The sequence below is a fragment of the Gopherus flavomarginatus genome, chromosome 3 (assembly GCF_025201925.1).
Source record: "Gopherus flavomarginatus isolate rGopFla2 chromosome 3, rGopFla2.mat.asm, whole genome shotgun sequence".
NCBI lineage: Eukaryota > Metazoa > Chordata > Testudines > Testudinidae > Gopherus > Gopherus flavomarginatus.
Window position 1 is genome coordinate 31755366 of NC_066619.1, and position 26110 is coordinate 31781475.

The window sequence follows — 26110 nt, forward strand, 5'->3', positions numbered from 1 at the left end:
TCCTCCAGTCATCTGGTACGGAAGCTGATTTAAATTATAGGTTACATACCAGTTAGTACTTCTACAATTCTTTATGAAATGCATGTAAGTTGCTGCATGCATTTATCTCATTTGTTTATCCCATGTTCTGACACTGTAAACCTGTGAGGAGGGATCATCTCCTGATCACCAAAAAGGCTCTCAAAACTAAATTGCCCATTGTAGTACATCATAGTACAAAGACTTTGCTAATTACCCCTTCACATCTATGAAAAGGCTATGTGTAAAAGGGCTTGTCCTATCCGCTTGAATCCTGGAAGAAGGAAATAAAAATAGATGACAAAACTTTTTTTCATCTTTTTGCTGTTTGGACTCTCACAGTCAGCTTGGGTTAGCCTAGCTGACACCTGTCACATTTTAAAATCATGGACTGTAACTCATTTGTGAATATATGTTTGCCTGCTTAACCTTGTAATAACTCTCATTACTTTTTCCTAGTTAATGTCTCTAGTTACTTTATTACAGAACTGGGTATAAGTGTTAGCGTTGGTGAGAGATCTAAGGTACAAATTGACCTGGGGTAAATGTCTGGTCTCTTGGGACTGGGAGAACCTTAATATTTTGTCATGTTTGGTGTATCACTAGTTCCAACTTGCATGGGTGGCAGGATAGACTGGAATGTCCAAGGGGACTGTTTGTGACTCCACGGAGCTGTATTATGTGTTGCAAGAGCCCCTTCCATGAATGATAAGGGTAATCCACAGAGCAATCATAATCAAGGGTATCTAATACTAGAGAGCCATTGGAGTTGTGCTGCCAAGTAGCAGGAGGGAGGATACAGAACAACCAAGCAACAACACAGTGTTTGTTTGTTCTCCTGTAGATCCTGGTGAACCTGTGGGAGCTGATGATAGCCCAAAGCTCCTTCAAAGGAGAGACAAAAGCCATGTCCCCAACAAAGTGATATTTTATTCCAGGGTGCTATCCAAACCAATGAGGGGTTGTCACCACCTGTCTTGCAAACCTGGGTGCCTCCCAATGCTTTGCTACTGTAGCTCTCAACCTGAGCCCCTCACAAACAGCATACAGAGCAGACCCCAAGTGTCTGTGTATAGCCACAGCCTGCCAGCAACACTCCAGTCACACAGTGGCTTCCATCACCTTTGGCTACTAATTGCTGAGTGACCCCAACACACTCTCAGTCCCAATTTCCCCAAAAAGTATGTTCTTCACTGTCCAGTTCTCTCCTGGACAGTTCAGATATTATAGGACCATATCCAAAAGTTCCAGTTTAACTGGAGTTGCCCAAACAGTTCAGTTTAAACACAACACTGGATTAGTTTTGATTTGAAGAATAACACAAATTTTATTTAAGTATCAATAGACAGATTTTATGTGAATACAGGTAAAGGCATCAAGTCAGAAATGGTTACTAAAGAAAATAAAGATAAAACACTTTCTAGTAACGTAAACCTTAACAAACTAGATTGGCTTCAAGGAATATTACTTACCACATGTTGCCAGCAACAAGGCTGACCAAATTTTCAGGCCAGAACTCCTCCCAAAGTCAAAAGGCTGGTTCTTTTGTCTGCTTAGATGAAAGAGAGCATGAGAGAGGGAGAAAAAGAGAGAGAGAATACCTGAGATGTTTTTGCCCCTCACTTTTATAGTTCAGTCATTCTTTTGAAATACATTTTCCTGAGGGTTACCCTGGGGTAAAGTTCCTTCCTTTTGTGAGGACGGAGACAAGGAGTCTCCTGGGGAAAGAGGTTCCATGTTGTTGGTTAAGTGCAGCTTGATCTGTTCCTGCCCTCTTCTGTTGCCAAAGAATGGCCACTTGATGGGTAATTGCCAATCAATTTTGATGACACTTGGCTAGAGGCAACAGCTTGTCCGTTGTCCAATTTCCATTGTCTGATTTCAGCTGATGTTCATAACTTTATATATAATGTTGCTACACACATTTCACTATGGTATTATTGATTAGTGAGATATTAGTTTTCAGATGATTTCTCACAAGACATATTTTGTGCAGAGATTATTACAATAGTGTGTGATGTGAATACACGGCAGCACTCAACCCCTCCCCATGATTGTTTGCACAGGAGAGAACAACCCAGCCCCCTATTAGTTCTTTGCTTATTCAGATGCATTTTTGAAATATACCATATATTTGTAACATTATGACATACTACGTGACTTGGGAGATTTTGATTTAGCATCCTTGGAACCCTCCTAAAACAATTTTGTAGCTTGGGGATACTTTCAGAACTGATATTTTGCCTACACAACATACTCTCTAGAGATGCGTATGGTAAATCATTAAAATTATGGAGGATAATCTATTTAACTGGCAAAGGTCCTTATATTGTCAAGATAATCTAATCTTCAGATTAGAGTTCACATTTAAGGATGCCTCAGCTGCGATTACAGACATCTCACAAATGTCTGAGTGCCTGGACTGCAGTGGACATGCCATGACTGAAAGATGCATGCTTAGTTGTAAAAGAAATAAACTTCTTAAATAAGGGAAAGAGATGACAATTTATTAGATGCAAGACACGTCCCTTGAATTTCTCATACTGTGTTATTGTCATAATGTTGTAAACTGAATAGTGACTTGAGGAGTATGTTCCTGAAACAAACAAATAAGGACCAGTGATGATAACTAGTTTGCATTTTTGGTCATTATAGGGCCAGCCCTAGTGATCATACTAGCATCTGGGATGTGGTTCAGAGTCCATGAAAGAGATGGAATCAAGTGGTGATAGTGGAACGGGAGCATTCAGAGGCTCAAATAGGGATGGGATCTTCTGGTGATAGCAAGATATGGGAGTGTGGTTCAGGGGCCCATATATGAATGAGAGTCCCCCGTGAGAGCGGGCTGTGGTCCAGGGACCCATATAGGGCTGGGAGCCCTTGGTCGTAGTGGGATCTGGGAGTATGGTTCAGGGTCCAGTCTAGGGATATGAGCGGGATTGGGGCGGTGTGGTTCATAGTTCCATAAAGGGATGGGAAACGCCAGTGATAGCAGGATCTGGAAGCATGGTTCAGGGGCCAGTCGAGGGATGAGAGCCCCCAGTTATAGGGGGATCTGGGAGCGTGGTTTAGGGGCCAGTGGAGGGATGAGAGCCCCCAGTTATAGGGGGATCTGGGAGCGTGGTTTAGGGGCCTGTATAGGGATGAGAACCACAAGTGCTAGAAGGATCGGGGGAGGGCTCAGGGGCCCTTTAGAGGTGCGAGGTCCTTGTAGGAAGAGGAGCAGGGGGTCCAAGTCAGGACAGCTGGAGAGCGCCGCTGCTCACACGGCAGCTAAACGCTTCGCCCTCAGCTGACCTTCGCCGGCCCTGCTCCCGGCAGCCTCGCTCTGCATGCTGGGAACTGTAGTCCTCTTTCTCTACGCGCTCACGTCCAGGGTTCGACAACGCACAGCGAGCCCGTCCGCAAGAAGCATGCGCATCGTGGTAGGGCGGGGCTTGCTTCTTCCGCACCGTTTTCTTGAAAGGGAACCCTCCCGCTTTGACTGTTTCCTTGAGCGTCAGACAAATGAAATGCTTTGATTGAATGACTGGCTCCGCCCTATTTTTCACGTTGAGCCCGATTTCTCAGAGGAACGTTGGGATTGGTACATTTTAGTATCCACATGACCAATAGTAGCCAATTACTGGTGTACAATCTCCTGTCCGTCCCGAGTCTCCCGCTCCCACTGACAAGATGGCGGCTCACAAGGGGTGGCGGTTGGTGCGGCAGGGCTGCCGGCTGCTGCACACCGAGCTCTCCGCGGCCCCTCAGCCTCCGTCTCCGCTCTACCCGCCCGTGGTCGCCTCCCACACGGCCAAGAGCAAGTCGGCCAAGCGCCGCCGGCTGGAGTATTTCTACCAGCAGGTGCACGAGGCGCCCTCCATCGCGGAGAAGCTGCGGCTCTACGGCCGGCTGCAGCGGCTCAAGTACGTGGTTTACCCGCAGACCTTCTCCCTGAACGCGGACCGCTGGTACCAGAGCTTCACCAAGACCGTCTTCGTGCCGGGGCTGCCCCCCGCGGGAGCGGAGCCGGCGGGCCCCGGGGCCCCGGGTCTGAGCGAGTTGCGTTCTCTGGCCTGCGACGCGCTCCTGCAGGAGCATTTCTACCAACGCAAGCGAGAGCGACCCTTCCTCTACCGAGAGCAGCAGCACGTCCCGGCCCCCTTCCTCACCCAGCTGGTCATCTCCCTCACCGCCGCGCTGGGCAGCCGCAACCCGCTGCTCGCAACCTCCTGCTTAGGTGGGGCGGGAGGTCGCGTGAAGGGGGGTTACTGGGATTAGAGAGGGCTGGGTGGGAAGGTAGGCCATGAAGTAGAAGAAGAGATTATGCTGAAGTTTGTGAAATGCTCCTGGGTCATTGTGGGTGATGATTACATCACTGACTGACTTTTCATTTTGTTTTTGGGCTGAGGGCTGATGTCGTTTTGCATGTTTTTGCCAAGAATACACGGGTGAAATGGGCTGGCTAAAAACAAAACACATTTCATTTCAGATTTAAAACCACAAGTTAACTTTTATTGGGAACGTGGTGAGACTGTTGTTTGTCGAGGCTATCGAACTGGTAGAATCGATCCAGTGAGATTTCAGATAGATGACAACCCACAAATCCAGATCCGCGTGCCAAGACAGCTTCCAGAGGTATGAATGTTTTTAATACTTCTAAAAGTGAATATCAACTGGCACTGTATTACAGTAGCATTTAGTATGTAGCATGTGTAACAGTAGCTTCACTGTGCTAGGCAGGATAGAAATACCCAGTAAGAGAGTCTCTGCTCTGAACAGTTCACAACATAAATATAGTCTGACTAAAAATCATTGCATGTTTTTGTTTGGTTTTAAATCCAACCAGTCATATCCCAGGGAAAAACTTTTGTAGAAAAACTTAATTTCCTCTATAAAGGTTTCATTGCACTTATAGTAATCTTATTTATTCCATGATTTTAGTTACTATTAAAACTATAAAACTGAGTGTCTAGGCAGCAAAATGGCAGATGAAATTCAGTGTTCATAAATGCAAAGTAATTCACATTGGAAAACATAATCCTAACTATATGTACAATATGATGGGGTCTAAATTAACCGTTAACACTCAAGAAAAAGGTCGTGGATGTTTTTCTGAAAACATCGGCTCTGTGCTGCGGCAGTCAAAAAAGCTAACAACGTTGAGAACTGTTATCAAAGGGATAGATAATAAGACCAAAAATATCCATAATACCATGTATAAATCCATGGTATGTCCACACCTTAAATATAGTACAAGCAGAACCGCATACTATCTCAAAAAAGTTTAATTTAGAGTTGGAAAAAGTACAGAGAAGGGCAAGAAAAATGAAGGAATATGGAACATATGAGGAGAAGTTCAAAAGACTGGGACTATTCAGCTTAGAAAATAGATAGTTACGGGAGATATGATCGAGTTCTATAAAACCATGAATGCTGTGGAAAAAAATGAATAAGGAAGTGTTATTTACCCTTCAGATAACAGAGACCCAGGAGTCACCCAATTAAATTTAATAGGCGGTAGGCTTAAAAGAAATGTAAGGAAGTACTACTCCACACAATGCACAATCAACCTGTGGAATTCATTGCCAGGGAATGTTATAAAGGCCAAAAGTTTAACTGGGTTCAAAAAATAATTAGATAAGTTCATGGAGGGTAGGTCCATCAATGACTGTAGCCAAAATGGTCAGGGATGCAACCTCATGCTCTGAGTGCCCCATAACCTCTGGGACTGGATTTGATAAATTGCCCCATTCTGTTCTTTCCCTTTGAGGTATCTGGCACTGGCTATTATCAGACCAATGGTCTGACCCAGTATGGTCATTCTTACGTTCTTGTTTGAGTTACACAGTGTATTATGCATTGTCCAAAGATAGGTGGATATTCACAAAATGGTATCATGTTAGTCTGTATCAGCAAAAACAACAAAGAGTCCTTGTGGCACCTTAGAGACTAACAATTTTATTTGGGTATAAGCTTTCGTGGGCTATAACCCACTTCATCAGATGCATGGAGTTATAGCCCACGAAAGCTTATGCCCAATAAATTTGTTAGTCTCCAAGGTGCCGCAAGGACTCCTCGTTTTTATTTTCATACATACTACAGATAAAATGGAAAATCAGATGTCAGTACCTTTGTTCTCTAGTTGCACAGATGAGATGGGAGCCATTTTTAAATGGGAAAGAAGGGTGAGAGGGAGAGGAGGTTTTGGGCAATAAAAAATTAAAAAAAAAAAAAAAATGCTTGTAAGGAATAATGCATGTGTACACTTACCTGAGCTCTCTTCCCCTTCATAATTGGGCCCATCTGCACTTGCCTGATGGGAGTGTCTTGACTCCAGAAGATTGTCAAATAGCTCCTGGATCACTGCAAGGTTTACATTTTCCTCCAGTCCTTTCTCCCTTTGTGCACTGAATAGATCTTTGCATCAGGCCCCGGCAAAGTGTTCAGCCATGTGTGGCATGCTGGTGGAGTCTAGGCCAAGTATGACAAGTATACGAGAGGTCCCAGATATTCTGTTGGCCTCCCTTACCTTCTGATATGCCTGCTGAAATTTCTTCACTTTCATGTGTTACTGCTGCTCATACCTGTCGGGCCCCAATTTCAGCACCCCACTTGCCCACGCAATCTGTACACAGATGTCTGTGTCTACATTCAATTAAAAACCCATGACTGGCCAGTGCTAGCTGACTCAGTCTAAGGGCCTGTTTAATTGTGGTGTTGACTTTAAGGGTAAGGGTCAGGCTGCAGCCTGTGCTCTGGGACCCTCCAGCCCAAGCCTGAACATCTACACTGCAATTAAACAGCACCTTAGCACGAGCCTGGGTTAGCTAAGTCACAGGTTTTTAAGTCACAGGGCATTATAGACATACCCTAAATTTCCTCGGCTGTTCCTTAGCTAGACTTGCACAGTCTCTTCTCCCCAGAGGCTGAGGCGATCCATGACACTTTTCCTACTTCAGACAGGAGTACATCTAGTATCTGTGTATGCTTGGAGCCAGCATGGTTGGATGCTCACAACAGTGAGCCAGTAAGTGTTCTCACCATAGTGGGCAATCAAGAAAAGGCATTTCAAAAATAAGCTGCAGGTCTTAAAGGGTGGGAACAGGCTTCTGGTGTCTATGACCCCAGGCAGTGGAGTTCAAAATTGTGACTGGAGAAGTCACTGGTGTGAGAACAAGGGCAAATTGTGAGACAGTTTGCCGGTTGACATAGGTAATGTCTACACTTGAACTGCATTTACAGATATAGGTTGACTGTGGCTCTGCTTCGTTTGGGGAGAGTGGCACTGCATTACTGTAATGGGGTATTTACATCTGCAGGAGACAAATTTATGTGCAGTTTTGCACTTGTCTATATCAAAAAAAGTCAACCTAACTTTGTAGCATTGAACAGGCCATAGGTATAGAAGGCCATAATATAGAAGAATCACTGGTGTTAGCATATAGCTTACCAAACTTTTTAATCCTGAGCTGCCTCTTCAAGAAAATGAAACCGATTGTACGCCCCTAACCTTTCCATGGTACAGGGCAACATAGGGGAAACATGCACATCTTTTTTCTGTGCCCATGCCAGCTAGTCCTGTGTGCTTCTTCAGGGTGCTGTGCTTTGCATTTTGACCATTTTAATGTTTCTGTTAATTTGATTGTGCACTTTGCCACGGTTGAGACTGCTAGATAGGAGTAAACTGAGTGACACTAAACCTGACAATCAGAGTTTTTAGTGTCAGAAAGGTGATAAACTTGGTACCCTTACAGGTGGGTGATGTAGCTTTGTATATTCTTTAAAATGCTTTTTCTTTGACTGTGTTGGTTTTAACAAGTTTTTCTTTAAAGGCTTTCTTCTTCTAAATCTTGAGGTAGGGTAATTGCAAATAGCAGGTAGACAGAGTAATTTCTAGTTAAATACAGAATAAACGTCTAATCATTAAATAACAGCACATACAGTACTGTAGATGTGTGTGATTATCTTTATACTGGGTTTTCATCTATTTTCAGAGACGTTTTAGGGAACTTTTAAAAAAAATAATAAATAGCACATTGCTTAACCTCTGTTCTACTTTTGTGAGGCATTCAGCAATGCTGTATACAAAACACATTGTGTTGGATAAGACTTTCTTAGAATTTACTACTAGGGAAAGATTCTCTTGTTCATCCTGCCCCCTCCCCGTCCCCCCCTCCCCCCCGAAAAGAAAAGAAAAAAAGTGTAGGGGAAAATCAAGATATAATCATTCAATCAGAAACTTGAGTTTGGAAAAAATAAATCTAGTTTGTATTTTAGAGTAAACTTAAGTATTGGGGAAGGAAGTAAGTAAGTGTGTGTGTGTGAGAGAGTGAATGAGTAAATCGGTGTATACTGAGGCTACCACCTGTTGGAGGAAGTCTCACTAGCAATCATATGGTCATTGCTAAATTCAGTGGCATGACTGTAAGTTTTAGTTCCATGTTTTATTTAGACTTTTCTATAACTTACCAAACAAAACGTACTACACCAAGATTTTAAAACATGACTATTGACTTTTTTGCTTGGGTGCTCAACTTTTGAGTCCTTTCAGAGGATGCATGCTTAGCATTCTTGAAATTGGGCTACTCAAAGCATCTTGAATTGGGCACCCAAAATGATTGGCTAGTTGCTTTAGAAAAAACAGAATTGCAAAATACTCTAACCATGTTGTGTTGAATGTGAGGATAAAGGTCCACCACAAAATGCTGTTAATTAAGCTTTGGTGTTTTTTTGGTCGTGTTCTCTCTCTCCCCCTCCCCTGCCATGCAAAATGTGGGAAATGCCATCTTCTACCAGTGGGAAGTGGTGCTAACCAACAATTGTCCAGGCCATGCCACTTGAGTCCTTACTGTTCTACACAACATATTTCTTTTGCTGCAGGAGATTCACGCTCTCTTCAAGAAACATACTATCTTGTTGGTTTCTCTCTCGAAACAAGATCAAAGTTTTGTTCAAGACCGTAAAATGGATGTTGAACTTGATGAGAATTCTTTAGGTGTTCAGATGGCTGTTCATACAAATCTTCCTTAAGAATCAAAATATTATCAATGTACTATATAATAATACTGAGATCAAAAACATTCTATGACTTGCTGAACTGATTTTCTTTTTCTCTCTCTCGTTCCTTCAAGTTTGTACCATTAGATCATTCAGTCCCTGGAGAAGTTCCTGTTATTAATCACAAACCAGACAAACTTCCACTGTTCAAAAGACAGTACGATAATAAGATATTTATAGGTAAGATTTCCTAGTGATAGCAATATAGTTACTGTGTAGAAGTACTAAAAGAATAGTACACTTTTTTTTTTGAAAATGACTTATTGCAGGAGCCAGTTTCAAAATCTCTCTAATGGCAGTTATAACTGTGGTACTATACTTTGCTGAACATTAATTAAAAAAATAAGACTGTATATAGTCAGTAAAACACTTAAAATTGTGATAAAGTGACACACATTTGACACTGAAATGACTCCTTCTGAAATATGAAGTCTTGATCTGAAAATATTTTATTTAGCATGCAGAATGTTTTCTGAATGGGTCATTGGACCTTATAAGGATTTTGTTCTTTGCTTTTCTTTTGGTTACAAGGGGGCTCAGATAGCTTTACTAATAAAGAGGCTGTTGCTTCTCTATAATAAACCAGATACCTGTACAGTCAGGGCCAAGCCCACCATTATTCTCCTACAGCTCAGAAAAATATGCTTCTTACCACTTTTGCTACAGGAAGATCAGTTACCTGTCAGCTTTAAAAGGAGCCTTCTGGTCTTTTTAAACAACATCCAGTCAATGAAGGCGAAAGAGGCAAAACGCCTTTAATTTCAGTGGGAGCAAGATTGGACCAACACTAGCAAATTAACAACTTTAATTTCAGTGTCTTTTCTCCAGTTACAGCGAGCAAGTGAGTTCATAAGGAGACTTAATCTTTTGAACTAGAGGAAGCCAAAGAAATATTAATGTCAACATTTCAAACCAAGCTGACTTTTTTTAAAATAACATGTTAATTTGATGAGCAGAAGTCTAAATAATAGAGATGACAGAAATATTATTTTTTCCTTAATCTCTGATGCTGCCTATAACAGTTGATTTTTAAAGTGGCTTTAACTTTTCTCCTTTTTATGAACTCAGGATCAAAAGTGGCAGATCCATGCAGCTATGGTCATACGCAATTTCATTTGATTCCTGATAAACTGAAAAGGGAGCGATTATTAAAAGCAAACCTTGCTGATCAAATTGAAGTAACTTATCGAGCTAATGGTATTGCAAGTCTCTTTGCTTGGACCGCAGCACAAGCTATGTATCAAGGTGAGGCAAAACTTATAGCTTGATTGGTAGCCATTTATAAGACAGACTTTTCTCCCTTTCCTTTTATCTTCCATTTGTGTGTTTTATGTGATTTTCTTTCTGTGTAGAACATGTTTTAATTTCATTATTGAAACTTAAATGAGCCAATTAAACTATGTATATGGGGGCGTGTCAAACTGAGATTAGGTTGACTGGATTTTTAAAAAAAAATCATAGAAAACGAGAGCAGTAAAGAAAAAATGCTATGTTGGATCTCAGTCCTCTGACTTCCTTAATTTTTGTTTAATCCTGTCTTGATCAAGAGAGTTAAAAGGAGTAATATACATCAAACCAAATATTTGCAGATCAGTAGTTGGCATTATAAAATGTCTAAAGCATTAAATCTTATGTTTTGAGATAAATAGTGTTCTAGGAGTAATTAAAATGGCAATAGCAAATAATAACCAACTTGCTTAATCGTGTCAACCAGCTCATGGATTTAAAGTAGTTGGTTCCTCTGACTTGAACCAAAGGCTTTTAAAGGCCTTGGTCTTAAATGGGCAAGGTGGTGCCCTGGGACTGAGTGATGCTCTGTTACTTTCCTATCCCATATAGATATCCGGGTTGGAAGGGACCTCAGGAGGTCATTTACTCCAACCCGCTACTCAGGGCAGGACCAATCCCCAGACAACTTTTTGCCCCAGATCCCTGAATGGCCCTCTCAAGGATTGAACTCACAACCCTGGGTTTAGCAGGCCAATACTCAAACCACTCAGCTAGCCCTCCTCCGTATGCAAAGCCCAGATAGAGAGAGCATCTATTATTTTTCTCATTTTCGTTGCTGCCAAGCCAAGTTGTACTGTTATGGAATCTAATAAAGTTGTGACCACTTATAAGAAAAATCCAGATATTTCTATCCTCATTGGTCCCTGCCATGTTATATCATCTGTGAAACTGAAGTCAATAAAATGACTGTAAGAGCATTAGGGAGAGGTGTCTTGATGGGAAATAGGTACTTCAGCTTTGGTTTAATTAAACCAAGTACTGATGCAGAGTTAATACTATTTAAAAAAAAAAAAAAAAGGCAGCCTAGTAGAGTTATGAAATGTATCTGAGTTACTCTTTAAATAGATTAGCAACGGGAAAGGCCCTCTAACATGCTTCTAAAGAAAAAAACTTTGTTTAATGCATAATAGGTTAGAACTGAAGAGTAAATATGGTGTGATCAGTCTGACTCTTAAAAGTGCTTGAAATTACAAAGCTGCCTCACCCAGATCAGGGGTTCTCAAACTGTGGGTCAGGACCCCAAAGTGCATCACGATCCCATTTTAATGGGGTTACCAGGGCTGGCTTAAACTTGCTGGGGCGGAAGCCCAAGCCTGACGATCTGGGTGTCAGGGATCAGGTTACAGGCCCCTTGCATGGGGCTGAAGCCTTTGGGCTTTGAATTTAACCCCCTGGCTACCCCCTCACCACCACCATCTGGGGTAGCAGGGCTCTCTCAGGCTTCAATGCCCCCTCCTGGGGTCATATAGTAATTTTTATTGTCAGAAGGGGGTCATGGTGCAATTAAGTTTGAGTACCGCTGACCTAGACAAACTCACTTTGGAAAGCCTGGCATTTCAAATGCTTAATTTTCATATTTCTTTGGGTACCTGTATATATCTTTTAAAGCTAAAACTAGCTGAGTGTTTTCCATAATTTAATCAAGCTGCTTTTGCAGTTTACCTTTTGGCACCAGTCTATCCTATATTAGTATTGGTGAACAACTCCAGTCTTGCTATCTGAATCAGCAAAAATTATGAAATATATAGAATATTAAATGGCACTTATTAGTCTTGTAATTGTATGTGTAAAATTATTTTTGGTATTTTTTAGGTTAAAATATGTAGTCTATACACTAGAGTTTTTTGGCTGAGGTATATGATAGTAAGCAGCTGAAATCAGTATTCCAAAAAAATGGGGTGTTACAGTGGAATTTTGGCAGTTAAATTCTACTCCATGTTGGGTGCATATAAATCAAACTTCTCTTACACAAATCTTCATGGAAGATGGAATTTGATTATAAGCCAGTTTACTATGCAATAAGATGAACTGTTTTTGAAAGCAGCCTCATGAGCTTGTATTGTACATTATAATGAAACACAAAAGATGAACAGTTGCTATGGGGATCAAGCTAATGGTTTTATCCTGAACCAGTAAACATTACAGGCACACGAAATCTAATGTTCTTGCTCTAGCACTTGGCCTTTCAGATATGTCCTGTGCTAAATTCTAACAGTTTATATCTAAAGAAATAATGCCAAATGTACTTGCATAATATCAGAGACTAGAGATTTTTTTAGTCCAAAACAGATTACAAAAAGTAGACCAACATATTGATCATTAGTATTCCACGACTTGTATCTGATCAAAATAATAAAAAAACGAATTGTTGAGAAATAGAGATACTGTGTATATTTGAGCAAACATCCATATTCACAATCTGTACGATTCTAATTCCATAAAGAATTTATAAATATTAAATGAGACCTCAGCTGGAAAGAAGAGATGGTTCAAGAGAACTTAATTCACTTAGCTATAGATGCTGTGAGCTAATAGCTAGCTTCTGGTAGTGGAAGCAATTTCTGAAGTAATGACACCATATTTAGGTCACAGTGATACAAATCCCCTAATTAATACATCTGTATAAAACAGTAAGAAGATGGTTTTGCATCAAATTGTGCATGTGTAATAGTATATGCTAATCACATGTGATCCCAAACTTATCTTTTTTTTGTGGTGTACCTATAACACTGAAATTGAGGGTCTCATCTTTACAAGTCACTAGAATTTTAGTGATATTGATATATAAGACAGTAACATTTGTTTTCATTCTCTGACTCTACTGGGTTATTTTATAATTTTAGTAGTGAGCATTGCGTAAGGAAGCGTATGTATTCAATATTTGTGCTGCAGGTACAGTTCTCTGCATATGCTATTGTGCATGCACAACATGATATAGTATAAAAGGAGAACCATTTTGTTTGTCCCAATAAAAGATTTAGCTTGTGTCTCTAACCATTTTATTTAGTATTCAACAATAATGGTGTATTAAACTTGAATTAACAGAACATATTCTTGAACTGTCGTAATGAAAAAGTGCATTCCCTTATTGACAAAGTCACTTCACCAAAAGAGGATTTATGGAAAATTCCGTTATCCTCTAAATAGAAGGTGCTGGGCTGCCAAAGATCTGATTCCCTCCCCCCAAAAATAGTCTGCAGGACACACCAAATGTATGGTGCTGTATATTGTATCTAATTTTAAACATGCAGTTTTGTGCAAGATGGGTAACCTTTGTGTTCAGACTCGGTTCCATGAGAATCCATGTGCATTGAAAAAGTTAGTTTTGTGTTCAGATTTGTGAGCATATACGTTAGCATAATTTTGAAAGTGGTCCTTAAGGTATATGACACACAACTTTTCTTGGGGGTGGGTGAGGTGAGGATGTCTTTTTAGATTATTATGTAAAATGTTATGACTGAACAATCTAAAACTATCTTGTTCCTTGAGGATAAGCCGTTTAGGCTTGTAACTCTGTCTGTATTTCAAGCCCCGTGCTAATATGAATATTACTTATGCCTTGTGTAACTAGGGTGTAATTTCATTTACAGGATTCTGGTGTGAGGCAGATGTGACCCGTCCCTTTGTATCGCAGGCTGTGATCACTGATGGAAAATACTTTGCTTTCTTTTGTTATCAGCTGAATACCTTAGCACTAACTGTACAAGCTGATCAAAATAACCCTCGGAAGAATATCTGTTGGGGAACAGAAAGTAAGCCCTTATATGAAGCTGTGGAAGGCAATAACGTAAAAGGTTTTAATGATGAAATTCTGCTTCAGTTAGTTCAGTTTCTGCTAAACAGGCCAGAGCAACTGTAAATTAGGCTACCAAAGGCTCTGTTTAAATGCCTGGGCTTCACATCACATTTCATTTGACTTCTGATGGAATGGTTCTTCATGCTTATTCAAGGGGGGTGTGTGTGTGTGTGTGTGTGTGTGTGAGAGAGAGAGAGAGAGAGAGAGACTGTAAACAAGAAAATGTATTCTGTGATTTCTTGTGGGGCTTATTCTCACACACTCACCAAAATATGTGGTGCTGTACATTGAAAATAAACATATAGAATAACTTAATGCCTTTTGTATACTTGTATTTGAAGTAAGGTACCTTGATTTTTTTTTAAATAGAGCCCAAAAAATGACCTGGATTCTGTGTTTCAACAAACTGAGATTTCCTCATGCAAACTTGATGGGCAGTAGAACAGTGTTGTCCATGTAGACTGTAAACTCCTTGGAAGAGGCAGTCTCAACACAATTGAAGTACTTATAAAACTTGATAGTAGTTTTCGCACAAGTTTTCTGATAACACGCTGTAACGTCATCTTGTAAAATCTTTTCTTATGCTAAAGCATTGTTTTAGCTATGACTTCAGGGGAGGAGTTAGAAGTTTAGTAAGCGAGTAGGTTTCTTTTCAAGTAATTGATTTATCCTCGAATAATTTGCATAAGACTACATAAATTCTGGTTAACTTTTAATTGTTAAGTACTTCCTTTTTACAAAGTTGAGTCCACAGGTTTCATAGTTTCCCAGGCCAGAATGGACCACTGTGATCCTCTAGTCTGACCTCTGGTATAAGACCAGCCATAGAACTTCCCCAAATTAATTCCTAGAGCAGGGATTGGCAGCCTTTGGCATGTGGCCCGTCTGGGAAAGCCGCTAGCAGGCTGGGACAGTTTGTTTACCTGCAGCGTCCGCAGGTTCTGCCAGTCGCAGCTCCCACTGTCCGCAGTTCGCCCTTCCAGGCCAATGGGGGCTGCGGGAAGCAGCATGGGCCGAGGCATGTCAAAGATTGCCAATCCCTGTCCTAGATCATATCTTTTAGAAAAACATCCAATCATAATTTTATAGTTGTCAGTGATGGAGAATCCACCACAGCCCTTGTCATTGTCTGTCTTTTTCCTTTATGCCACTTTTACTGGTGAGGGTTGTGGCGGCAGCATGGAGAGTAGGAAGAACCAGACCTCCCTTTCCTCTGCAACAGATTTCAGCTTCTTTTGGGGGATTCCCCAGCATTCCCAGGCCAGCCTCCAGATCTCCTCCCTCTGGGATGTGCCCAGTAGAGTTCCAAAGGAAACCTCCCAGGGGACATCCTTATCAGGTGCCAGAACCACCTCAGCTGGCTGCTCTCAATCCAGAGCAGTCATGGCTCTACTCCCAGGCTCTCCTAAATAGCTGAGCTCCTCTGCTGTCTTTACAACTGGCATCTCATAAGGAATTAAGAAAAACTGACAAACAGTAGGTGGCACTGTTTACCATTCTGTTGCAGAAGAAGAAATGAAATTGTCTTTGCTTTATATTTTTTCACTGATTTGCAAAGCTGAGACAAATCATAAATATGCACAGTAGTCTCCAGTACATTAGATCACTTACTAAAGTTAAAATAACTTATCTGTAGAGTGGCATTAATCTTTCTTTTTTGTACTGTCTGGTCCATAGTATTTAAGGCTGAAATACACTGACAATGAAGGAAATCTCTAGTATTGTTGAAAGTGGGAATATATAACTGCTAAATGTTTAAATCTAGAACATCACAAACTGCTAGATTCCTGTTCTTTAGCTCCATTCAGCAGAAACATTTGATGCTGCTACTTTAAATCTCATGGGGACCAACTTTATTTCTTTTACATCTTATTCTGCAGGGTTTGGTGTCTGACAGAACTTTTAAAAAAGTCAATTCAAGGGCGTCATAAGGGAGTGAAACTTACAAAGTTGGTTGTTTTTAGCTTTCTATTAATTTTAACCTGTGCCTCTAGGCAGGGAACATGAGGGAGGTAAGGAAGAATTCAGAATTAAATCATATTTTTTGGGTAATAGGGGAAACTATTTGTCTTTCTCCTTTATAATCCCAACTGCTGAACTATTTTGCTTTATTTAAAAAAAAAGATTTTTTTTAACAACTCTCAAGCAGATACCAAGTCTGGGAAATATCAGCTGTTCTGGTGTCTACATTCTGAGACTGAAAATAGGGGACCTGTACTGGAAACCTTTTTGCAGCCTTCTCTAAATTCCATGCAGGAATGCTGGAGTCTGAAGACTATGTACCCTTCGCTTTATGACCACATAGGACTAGATACAGTCTAGTCCAAAACTATTGACATGTAAGTAATTCTCCATCTTCTGCCATTCAAGAACAGGCAGTGTTGATGTTTAATATCGGCGCGGCTCTTGTCTAGGTACTTGCAATTCTTTTTAGTTTATCAGTTTTCATTTTTAATCTGCACATATAAATAGGAAAGCTCTAGGGTGAGCTGAAATGTTCTTTGCAAGTTAACACTAGTCTTTGTTGCCCCATTTACCCTTTGAACTTTGTTTTAGTGGCATAGATCTTATCCTGCCTCATTACTCTCCATCCCTACTGATCTATGTTGGCTTTTACTTGCCTTATTAAGGGCTAAATTCTGTCTTTTGGGGGCACAACAAGGGTGAAAAGGAGATAACGCCCATATCCCTTCTGCAAAAGGACTTTTGCTTACATTTCTGCTTATTTTGTGTTTGTTTCATATTCAATTAACCTATGATCATTAGAGTCTGGACGATTCCTACTGTCAAGGATCAGGAAATTACCTGCACAGTTTAAATGTGTGGAGTTACCAAACAGCCTGTTTCCTTTTGGAAAAGGGGCATGTGGCCTTTCAGTTAAATGAATGTCTCAGGATCTGCATAGTGGGGAGGGCTATCTTGTGTGGAGGGATATAGCAGCACAGAGAGACTAAGGTTCCCTACACCCTAATAGTACAACTCCTCTTTGAGCCTTCCTAGCATGTATTTTGCTGCTACTCACCCATTCCTTGGGCTACTGGGAGGGGGAATAGCCAAAAACTATGGTAATACTCAATGTGCAATCTGAGGAAAAATTCTGCTGGCAGTTCTGCAGGTCTGGAAGGGAATGATGTGCTATGGATGACCAGCCCCATTTTGCTTCCCATCTGCCAAAAGCCCTGCAGAACCCCTTGTAGTTAATGCAGCAGAGCTTCCACAGGATCAGAAATGGAGCTGGTGCCCGTTAAGCCTTTTGTTCCTCTTTGTGTCCCAACACTCAGCTCGCTTTATACATTAATGCATGGGAATACAGTAGAACCTCAGAGTTACAAACTGACCGGTTAACCACACACCTCACTTGGAATCGGAAGTACACATTCAGGCAGCAGCACAGACACCCCTTCCTTCCCCCTGCGCCCCAAGAAAAAATAAAAAATCAAATACCATACAGTACTGTGTTAAACATAAACTACTAAAAGAAAGGGAAAGCAGAATTTTTCTTTTGCATAGTAAATTTTCAAAGCTTTAGTAAGTCAATGTTCAGTTGTAAACTTCTGAAAGAACGATAATGTTTTGTTCAGAGTTATGAACAACTTCTGTTCCTGAGGTTCTAATGTAGCATTATGTTATATGTACAGTGCCTCCCATTGCATAGGTTCTTCAGCATACCATATATCAAATAAATACAGCGTTACTAGAACGAGACAGCTCAAGTGAGTCAGACCAATCTGCAGATTTGCAGGATTGGGCCCCTAATCTATTTCTAGTCCCACCTTTGTGATAAGTTAAGGGACAGTTATTCAAACAGTATTTGCTACTTATGTTCATTTTCAAGTAATGCCACAGTTGGCATTATGTGCTCCTGAGACTTTTTTTTTTTTTTTTTTTTTTTTTAAAGACCCTCTCAAAAAGAATTATTTTATTTTTTTGAAAGCTTGGAGGTCCTGGCTGAGACATTCTGAAGAACAGAAAGTTCTCTGTTTTCCGTCAGGCCTTACACAATAAAACATATGCTATTTTGCTTTTCTGTTCCTGTGCCAAGGAAATGGAAAAAGATAGTCAGCAAAAATGCACCTGTACAAGGCTGATAAGTCAGCTATTCACAAAAAGTGAATAGAAGCAAAAATCGCCTAGCCCATCCTTCTGTTTCTCCAAAAAGTCATTTGAATGTGAAATACTTTCTTTATCCTAATGGAAAATGCATTGAGTAACCTTTAAAAGTTGTTTTGCTCTACAGTATTGTACAAAAGATGCCCTCAGTAACAAACATTCATATCTTTGGTAGTGGTTATACCCACACGTATCATGTAATGATAATAGCCGTGTGGTAAATTGTACCTAGCTTATTTTTTTCAGTTCCTCACCTTCACTTTGACCACCAGTCCAGCTTCCAGGGCTCATTTTCAAATTCCAGCCTCTGAACATCTTCAAACAGCTGCCACTTGTTTAAACAAACAAACTAACCCCTACCCCAACAACTTTCTCCAAGTGTAGAACTTTCTCTCAAAAATTTACACTGGTCTGAGATTCAAGACAAGCATACTTAAACCTGCATCAGTGACAAATTAAATGTCTGATTCAGTTTTATGTAGACTTCCAACAGTCCTAGGCAGGGTTGGCCCTAGATCAAATGGTGCCTCAGGCAAGGAGTGTCTTTGGCACCCCTCTGCCCCTAAATTTGTTATAATTTTGAATACCTTATTTATTATTGCATTTATAGCCCATTTCATGACTTTGATGCATGATTTATCCCTGTCTTATAAGATGATAAATTTGTATGCTAGGATCTGTAAATCTGTATTCATGCCATATATAAGCAAACAAAAAAATGGTTTCCTCTAAGCTTATAGAAACTTTTTAATTTTAGGAATAATTGAAATGTGCTAACATCAAGAAATTGAACCTGTGCACAAACATCAAATAGAGTTACAGTAGGTGACAGCCTTAGAATGTTAATCCTAGTCCTTTAGTTCCAAAGGTGGCTTTTCTCTCCTTTGCCCTTGCGAACTGAAGCACAGTGTCCAAGAGATCCAAAGACATTTTCAAGCAATAAAGACATTTTCAGGCAATAAAATAACTGTCACTCTCTAGTTGGCCGTTGTCTATCCAAGATATGTTTTAATGAGTCTGAGCTTTGAAAAGCTGCACTTTGCTGGTCACAGTTGTGAGCGGTAACGTGAACAGTTTCCTCAAAGCTATACACACATTAGGAAAAGTGTCCTTCAGCTCAGCATCATGAATGCATTAGCAAACTTGGAGTAGAGAGTGTTTCCTGTGTTGCAAAATGTGATGAGTGTTGTCCAATTTGAAATAGAGGTTTTTATCATTGATGTCCAAACATTCTCCAGGCATCAATGTCCGGTGAAGGTCTGTACACGGCCTTCTAGTAATAAGACTTCTGTAACTCAAGTGAGTGGAGCCTGTGCTTATGGGGCAGAAGACTTTGGATTCTGTCTCTACTGCTTCCACAAAGTTCTGAGTGGCCATGATGTGTAGTGTAGTAGTCCAAGCTGGCCAAGGATTTGTTACAGTACCGTTGCTCTGAATGTTGATTTACACTTAGATAAAACCAGTCAGGTTTAAAAAAACAAAAAACAGACAACCCACTACCAACACCATTATATCATCTGTCTTTGCCAATTATGTTTCATCTTAACTGAGCATCAGTTTAACCGTGACTGAGTTCCACAGAAGGAGCCTTCAGTTAAGTGCGTGAAGATCAGACTCTGGTAGTGTTCACTATTTCCAAAGCCATTTCAGAAGTACTGTTAGGTTCTCCTCTACCATTACATCATTGTAAAATGTGTCAGAGTGGTAGCCGTTGTAACAATTTCTCTTCTATTTAGGAAGGAGCTCACTGTAAAGTATCCATGTCAGGAAAGGCCTGATACCACAGCACTACATTGGTGCAGCTGCACTGATGCAACTGGGCTGCTGTAGCACATGTGGTGAAAATGCGTTATGCTGACAAGAGAGCGCTCTCCCATTTCATAATTACTCCACCTTGGCAAGAAGCGGAAGTTATGTCACCGAGAGACAGTCTCCCCCCAACATAGCACTGGCGTGGACAATGCAAAACTTGCGTTACTTGTGGGGAGGGGAGGCTTTTTCACACCCCTCAGCGATATACATTATATTGGCTTAGGCGGTAGTGTAGACCTGACCTCAGATGCATCTCATGTCTGAAAGTAAACTCTGACTGGATATTGAATGATGATAAATTATTCAAGCCAGGGCCCAGTCAGCAGGAAATGGGGGTATGGGAAGGAAATTGAAACTATGTTAATGCCTAATGCTAGGTACCCAGTAACTTCAAAGCAGGCATGATTCACTTTAATACTTATTCAGGAACAAATCTCAAATTCTTTTCAAGAAAAATAAAATGACATAATTCTAGTGGATTTCATGTTTGTTTTAGGACTTTACTGAAATTTGGGGTTGAGTAGGCATTCAGTCAAATTGCAGCCAAATTTCTGATATTCATCTGAGTCATTTTTCAGCCTCTTGTTTGATTTCAAGTAGGTGAACCCAGCTTTTCCCATGATACTTGTAGAGTGGCTGACTGAGCTGTATTTTTCCAGTCTCTTATGGCAAGGGTCTAGCGCAGGTAAAGGGAAGGAGGAAAGGTTATCAAGAGGTTCCTCACACTTTTGGTGCCTTCTAGTGATACCAGATGCTGCTTCTGCCTTTTCTGCTTCTGGCCAGTTAGTCCAACGATCTATGTCAGGGGATCTAAAACTCAATTTACCTTAGGGCCAGTGCCAGTCCTCAGATCCTCCCGGTAGCCCAATAATGTCACTAAAGATGGTGTTCAAACCACTTCCAAGCCCGTTTCCCATCCTTTTCCCTCACTTCCTTGGCCTCATGGTGTCCTGGCTGACTGCCTGGCAACTAGTGATGCTGCTTCCATGGTTGACTCTGTCTGGCAACTAATGATGCTGCCTCCATAGCTGACTCTGCCCCGCAACTAGTGATCGTATTTCTGTCCCTCTCCCTGAGCCAATGGGAGCTGTGGGGAGCGGCACCTGCAGCAGACAGCCGGAAGCCTGGCTGCATGGGTCTCTCTGCAGGCAATGGAGCTGCCGGAGGTGAATGACACATTGTTGAGTGCAGCTCCTGGGAGGGTCCCAGGAGCAGCAGAATGGAGCAACGTTGGGGGGACGGGTATGTGAAGCTCTCCTGCCTGCTCACCTCCCTCTATCCCAGCTGGCAGCCATGAGGGCTGGATGAAAGAACTTTTTAAAAAGTTTCCGTGGGGCACCATGGGGAGGTTCTCATGCTGCAGGTGGCCCACGAGCTGGGACTTTGAGACCTCTGACCATGGCCGGCTTTATGACCCACAGGGCCCGATTAGAATACTCGGCGGCAGAGCATCTGGTCCAGGTTTTCCACAGCACCAAAGGACCTCCCGCTGCTGAAATGCAGCCGAAGACCCCCGGAGTGGGGGCACGGGGCCCGATTCCAGGGAATCGGGTGAATCAGCTTAAAGCTGGCCCCTGCCCCTGATCTATGGAAAATTCACAATGGTTTGGTGGAAACCATTGTTTAGATAAGATTCTTATGGTTTCTAGCATTTTTAGTGCTATTCCTCTATTTCAGACAGATTCTGTCTGAAAATGGTAAGGTTGTACAGGTTCAATGGAGGGCCATATTTGGCTCATGTTATGGGAATTTTGTTGCCCAGTACTAAAGTATAGCCACTTCTAGGGTGGGATGTGGCACGTAGCAACCTTTGAACAAAATTAAAAATACTTTGATCTGCTGTATAGCTTGTCTAAAATCAGAAATGTACACATAAGATAGGAAGAGAAAAATAACTTACATTGTAGTTTATTTTGCAGTGCATTTTGCTGTTTATGCTTTCATAGCATCCAAATTCTTTTTATTCCTTTTCATTCACTACTGTTGTTGCAAGCTGCTCTTCAAATGCTACCTTTCCAACAGAGAGCTGAAACCAGGGGCATCTCTGTGCTCTGCTAGTACCCCAAGGTAAGTTAGGAGCAGCCTGAAGGATCCCTGTGGAGGGATGTGAAGCCACACTTGGTTCCCCATGGTCACAACCCCTGCACAGGCCATAGGGTTGCCAGAGGGGGTAGCATAGGAGCTGCTCTGGTGACTCTGTCACTTGAGGATCCTCATATCATGAGAGATCCTTCAGTGCCAGTTTTGTTTTAGGGTTTCCAGAGCTTTAGACTGCACAGAATTTGGATGGAACATGTTTGAGCCATATTATCTCATATTTCTACATGTCATCTTATATGACTTACGCCTTATGAACACAGATATGGGCACAGGCTTTTTTGTCCCACAGCTTTAAGAGGACGGGGAGGAAACATGCAATACCGGAAGGCTTGATAAATATAGTTTTAATGTTGACTTTGATTCTTCCTTATTTTATCCAGCACTTTAAACAGAAAAAGAAGACAGATCGATATCAAGACATTGGGTGCAATTTGATAGTGTCTCTTTACTCTTAATGGAGATATAAATATCTGTTTTAAGTAAACCCAAGATAGGCCTGGAACATATGAGTGAGTCATAGGATTTGAGCAGAAAGTATATGCTGAGATTAGGGTAAATAAAATATGTAGGGCTTGGATCTCTGCTGCCTTGCACCTTGTGTAGACATCCAAATGTGTGCAAAATAAGTATAAAATATTACTAACTCAGAATGGTAGCATTGTATACAACACAGGTGCAAATGACTGCAGTGGTGAACCAGACCTTCATCTGGAAAAACCCACAAATAAACCACTACTATTGCATCTTAGTTTCCTGAAATGAAACCGTTGATGTTGCATATGCAGTTAAAACAATAGATTAGATTATTTATCATTGTATTATCTTTCAAATCAGCTCCAAGGCCAAATTCTAAGTGGTGCTGTGCCCTTGACTTCTGATAGGGTAATATGCCAAGCACCTTCTCTGAGTTGTTGAGTGCCCTCAACTTTTATTGACTTCCCCACTGAAGTCAATGGGAGTAGTGGGTGCTCAGCATCTTTGAAAAGTTTAGATGCCTAAATATGAATGTCAGTGACTAATTTTAGGTATCCTGAATGCTCTTCTATCCATGATACATATCTATTTGTGTCATATCTGCTCATCTAGGGCTGATAGAATACAGTGTAACGGTACTAGCTTTAAACTTTCTTTATTTTCTTTGTTATGGGTTAAATCCTATCATCATCCAGTACTTAGGGTCAGGCCCTTATGCTATCAAAGTTAACGGAAATGTTCCATTTATTTATATGGAACAGGTGCTTAGGCAAAACTCCAGGAGATGTTCTGTACAACTCAATAAGGACAGCAGCATTTGGCACTTAATCCTATTAATTACATCCCTGCAATTTCTTCGGAGAAAATAAATGTATTGGAAATACATGGGATTCTGTTGTAGTTTTTGTTTCTGTTGGAAAGGTGTCTTTCTGGGAGCATACCTGGCATACAGTACCAGAGAGATCATTGGTTAACTCAGCCTCTTAAGGCTTGATCTAGCTTCAAGTGAAGCCAACTGGCATCTCTCCAATGACATTAGTGGAAATTGGATCATGCTCGTAGGCTGGTGTTTGAAATAGCCATCTTTTCTTCCTCATAGTTTCTTCTTCTCTATATTCTTCTATGTTTCATTTGAACATGACTGAAAAGGAAAAGATGAATGTGTGTCAATAATGTCATTAATAGCATGTAGTTCCAAATTCTTCCCTTGGATGTGAACATACAGTTTCCACTGGAGTCAGGAGGAGTGGAGTACGCTTTTCGGAGGGTGCACTTTGGCTATTCACATTTTAAGTTCTCAGAATAGCAATTATTGTTTTAATTCTGTAAAAAAAAAAAAAAAGAAAGGGACAAATACAGCACTCCTTAGTCTTTGTTTGGGTAACTTTCCCAGTAGGGGATTTGCTTTAGTAAGGACTGAAGGATTTGTCCCATAATCATTAGAAACGAAGCAGCCCTTTAACTTCGTGAACCTATGGAGACATCTTCATGCTTTCATTGCATAACATGAAATAGTTAAGAATGCTGAAAGAATATTATAAGATATACTATACAAATGCTTGTGCTGTTCCCTAACAGGAAAGCTTCTGCATCCATCTGCTGTATATTTTCTGAACACTCAGTTATAATTTTTTTGTTTTTACAAAAAGGACTCAATCCTGAAAACTGTTACTCATGCAACTTCAACAGGAAGCCTTGCCTGAGTAAGAACTTGCATACTCCAAGAATTTGTGCCCTTAGATTACATCTAAAAATATTCTTTTTCAAACAGCTTTAATCCGATTTGTACACTTAAATAAAACATTTCAACATCCAACTGGAAAGGATTCACAATTTCCTTGCCAGCTGACCACTGCCATAGGAAACTTGGGAAAAAATGAAAAGCAAAATAAACATTAAAAGAAATTCCAGGCAATGACCTACAGAAGAGTTATTTTCCCTGACTGTTGTGTGTTAAATATATTTTCTTTTATCAGCTTTTTGCCTTTCAATTTCATTTGTTGTCCACTTGTACTATGAGAGTGTACTCCCAATTTACATTCTCTGAACCATTTATGCATTAATTGATGGTGTCCTTTCTTGTTTGTCTCCTCCCTCAGTTAAACTAACCTGATCATTTCAATCTCCTTGTATGAAAGCCTGAAGATCCTTGCTTCTAATAACTGTCATTGCCCATCCATGAACCCCTTCTGTTTCTGCTATATCTTTTTGGAGACGAGGTCACCAGAACTGAACACTGGGTTCCAAAGAAGGGGTGTACAAATACAACTATAACAACTTTTAAGGTAATCACTGAGCACCTTCAAAAAGAAAAAAAAGAAGGGGTATTTGTAGTGTTATAGCCAGATAACCCAGAATGAGGAGTGCTGCTGTCATTGAAGCTCAGCCTTCAGTTGTACCACAAGCTAACAGTATTCTGAATATAGGATCACTGCTCATGTGGTAACTTCTCTGGGGTAGTCATAACTATTTTGATATCATCTTCTGTTTGTATCGAATTGTACACATCATCATGTGGTTCCTAGATGTGAACATAGACTGTCTTATTTTTGCATTAAAATTGTTGTTTTGTTGATAGTATTGCTATAAGTTTGCAGATCAGCTGTATCTAAACAACTCTCAAGAGCATGCTGGAGAGTGCAGGATATTCTTCCATCTAGATTCTTGTATTGTGCACCCAAGTGATATCCAAGTGCCTACTCACATACCCAGCTAGGATGTCTGACATTTACAATCCACTGCTAATGAATTTACTCTATTTCATGTTCTTCCGCATGTTCTTGTGTTATGCAATAAGCTAAATTCAGAGCTCCCAATTTATCTCACTCTTATTTTACACACATTTATCACATTCCCTGTTTGTCTCCTCTCTGAATTAAATTGTATATGGAAACCTGAATACACATTAGTGGCATTTGTGTTCATAACACAGGAGATAGAAGTATTTTCTACATATCAGCACCTTCCAAGGCTGCTTCAGTAAGCAGAGAATAAAGTGGTCATATACAGGTATGTGTATATACATTCTTTCTTGTCAGCATTTTGTGCAGAATTACACAACTGGTAGAAAAAGAGGAAAGGTTTGATATTTTTAGTTGAGTATTTATTTTTCTGTCTAAAAGAACTGGTACCTGGAATCGAAAGATAAAAACATCTGTTCCATGTAGATATTAGCTTCCTGGGATCATTCAACAATATCAAACCTTTAAACTGTTCAAATAACCCCCAATTAAGGAAGAGGTGGTGGTTTTTCTTATCAGAAGTGCTAAACAGTAAGTAGCCTGGGCTACTCTCAAAATGTATATCATGTGATATGTGGACAAATTGGAGAGAGTCCAGCGGAGGGCCACAAAAATGATTAGGGGGCTAGGGCACATGACTTATGAGGAGAGGCTGAGGGAACTGGGGTTATTTAGTCTGCAGAAGAGAAGAGTGAGGGGAAATTTGATAGCAGCCTTCAACTACCTG

The 26110-nt window shown here is 40.7% G+C and overlaps 1 protein-coding gene across 2 annotated transcripts in view; it reads left to right on the forward strand.

Moving 5' to 3' along the window:
• Positions 1–3681: 3681 nt before the first annotated feature.
• The window catches only part of MRPS30 (mitochondrial ribosomal protein S30), a 203963-nt gene continuing 181534 nt past the window's right edge, over positions 3682–26110 (forward strand). Inside the window, exons 1-5 of one of the 2 annotated variants that reach the window (XM_050947061.1) lie at positions 3682–4240; positions 4493–4638; positions 9135–9240; positions 10129–10305; positions 13941–14203. In XM_050947061.1, the coding sequence (XP_050803018.1) occupies positions 3694–4240; positions 4493–4638; positions 9135–9240; positions 10129–10305; positions 13941–14203 (1239 nt within the window). In that variant the 5' untranslated portion in view covers positions 3682–3693. Of the gene's footprint in view, positions 4241–4492; positions 4639–9134; positions 9241–10128; positions 10306–13940; positions 14462–26110 lie in introns of those variants that run through there. The other variant, XM_050947060.1, reaches the window with a different exon arrangement.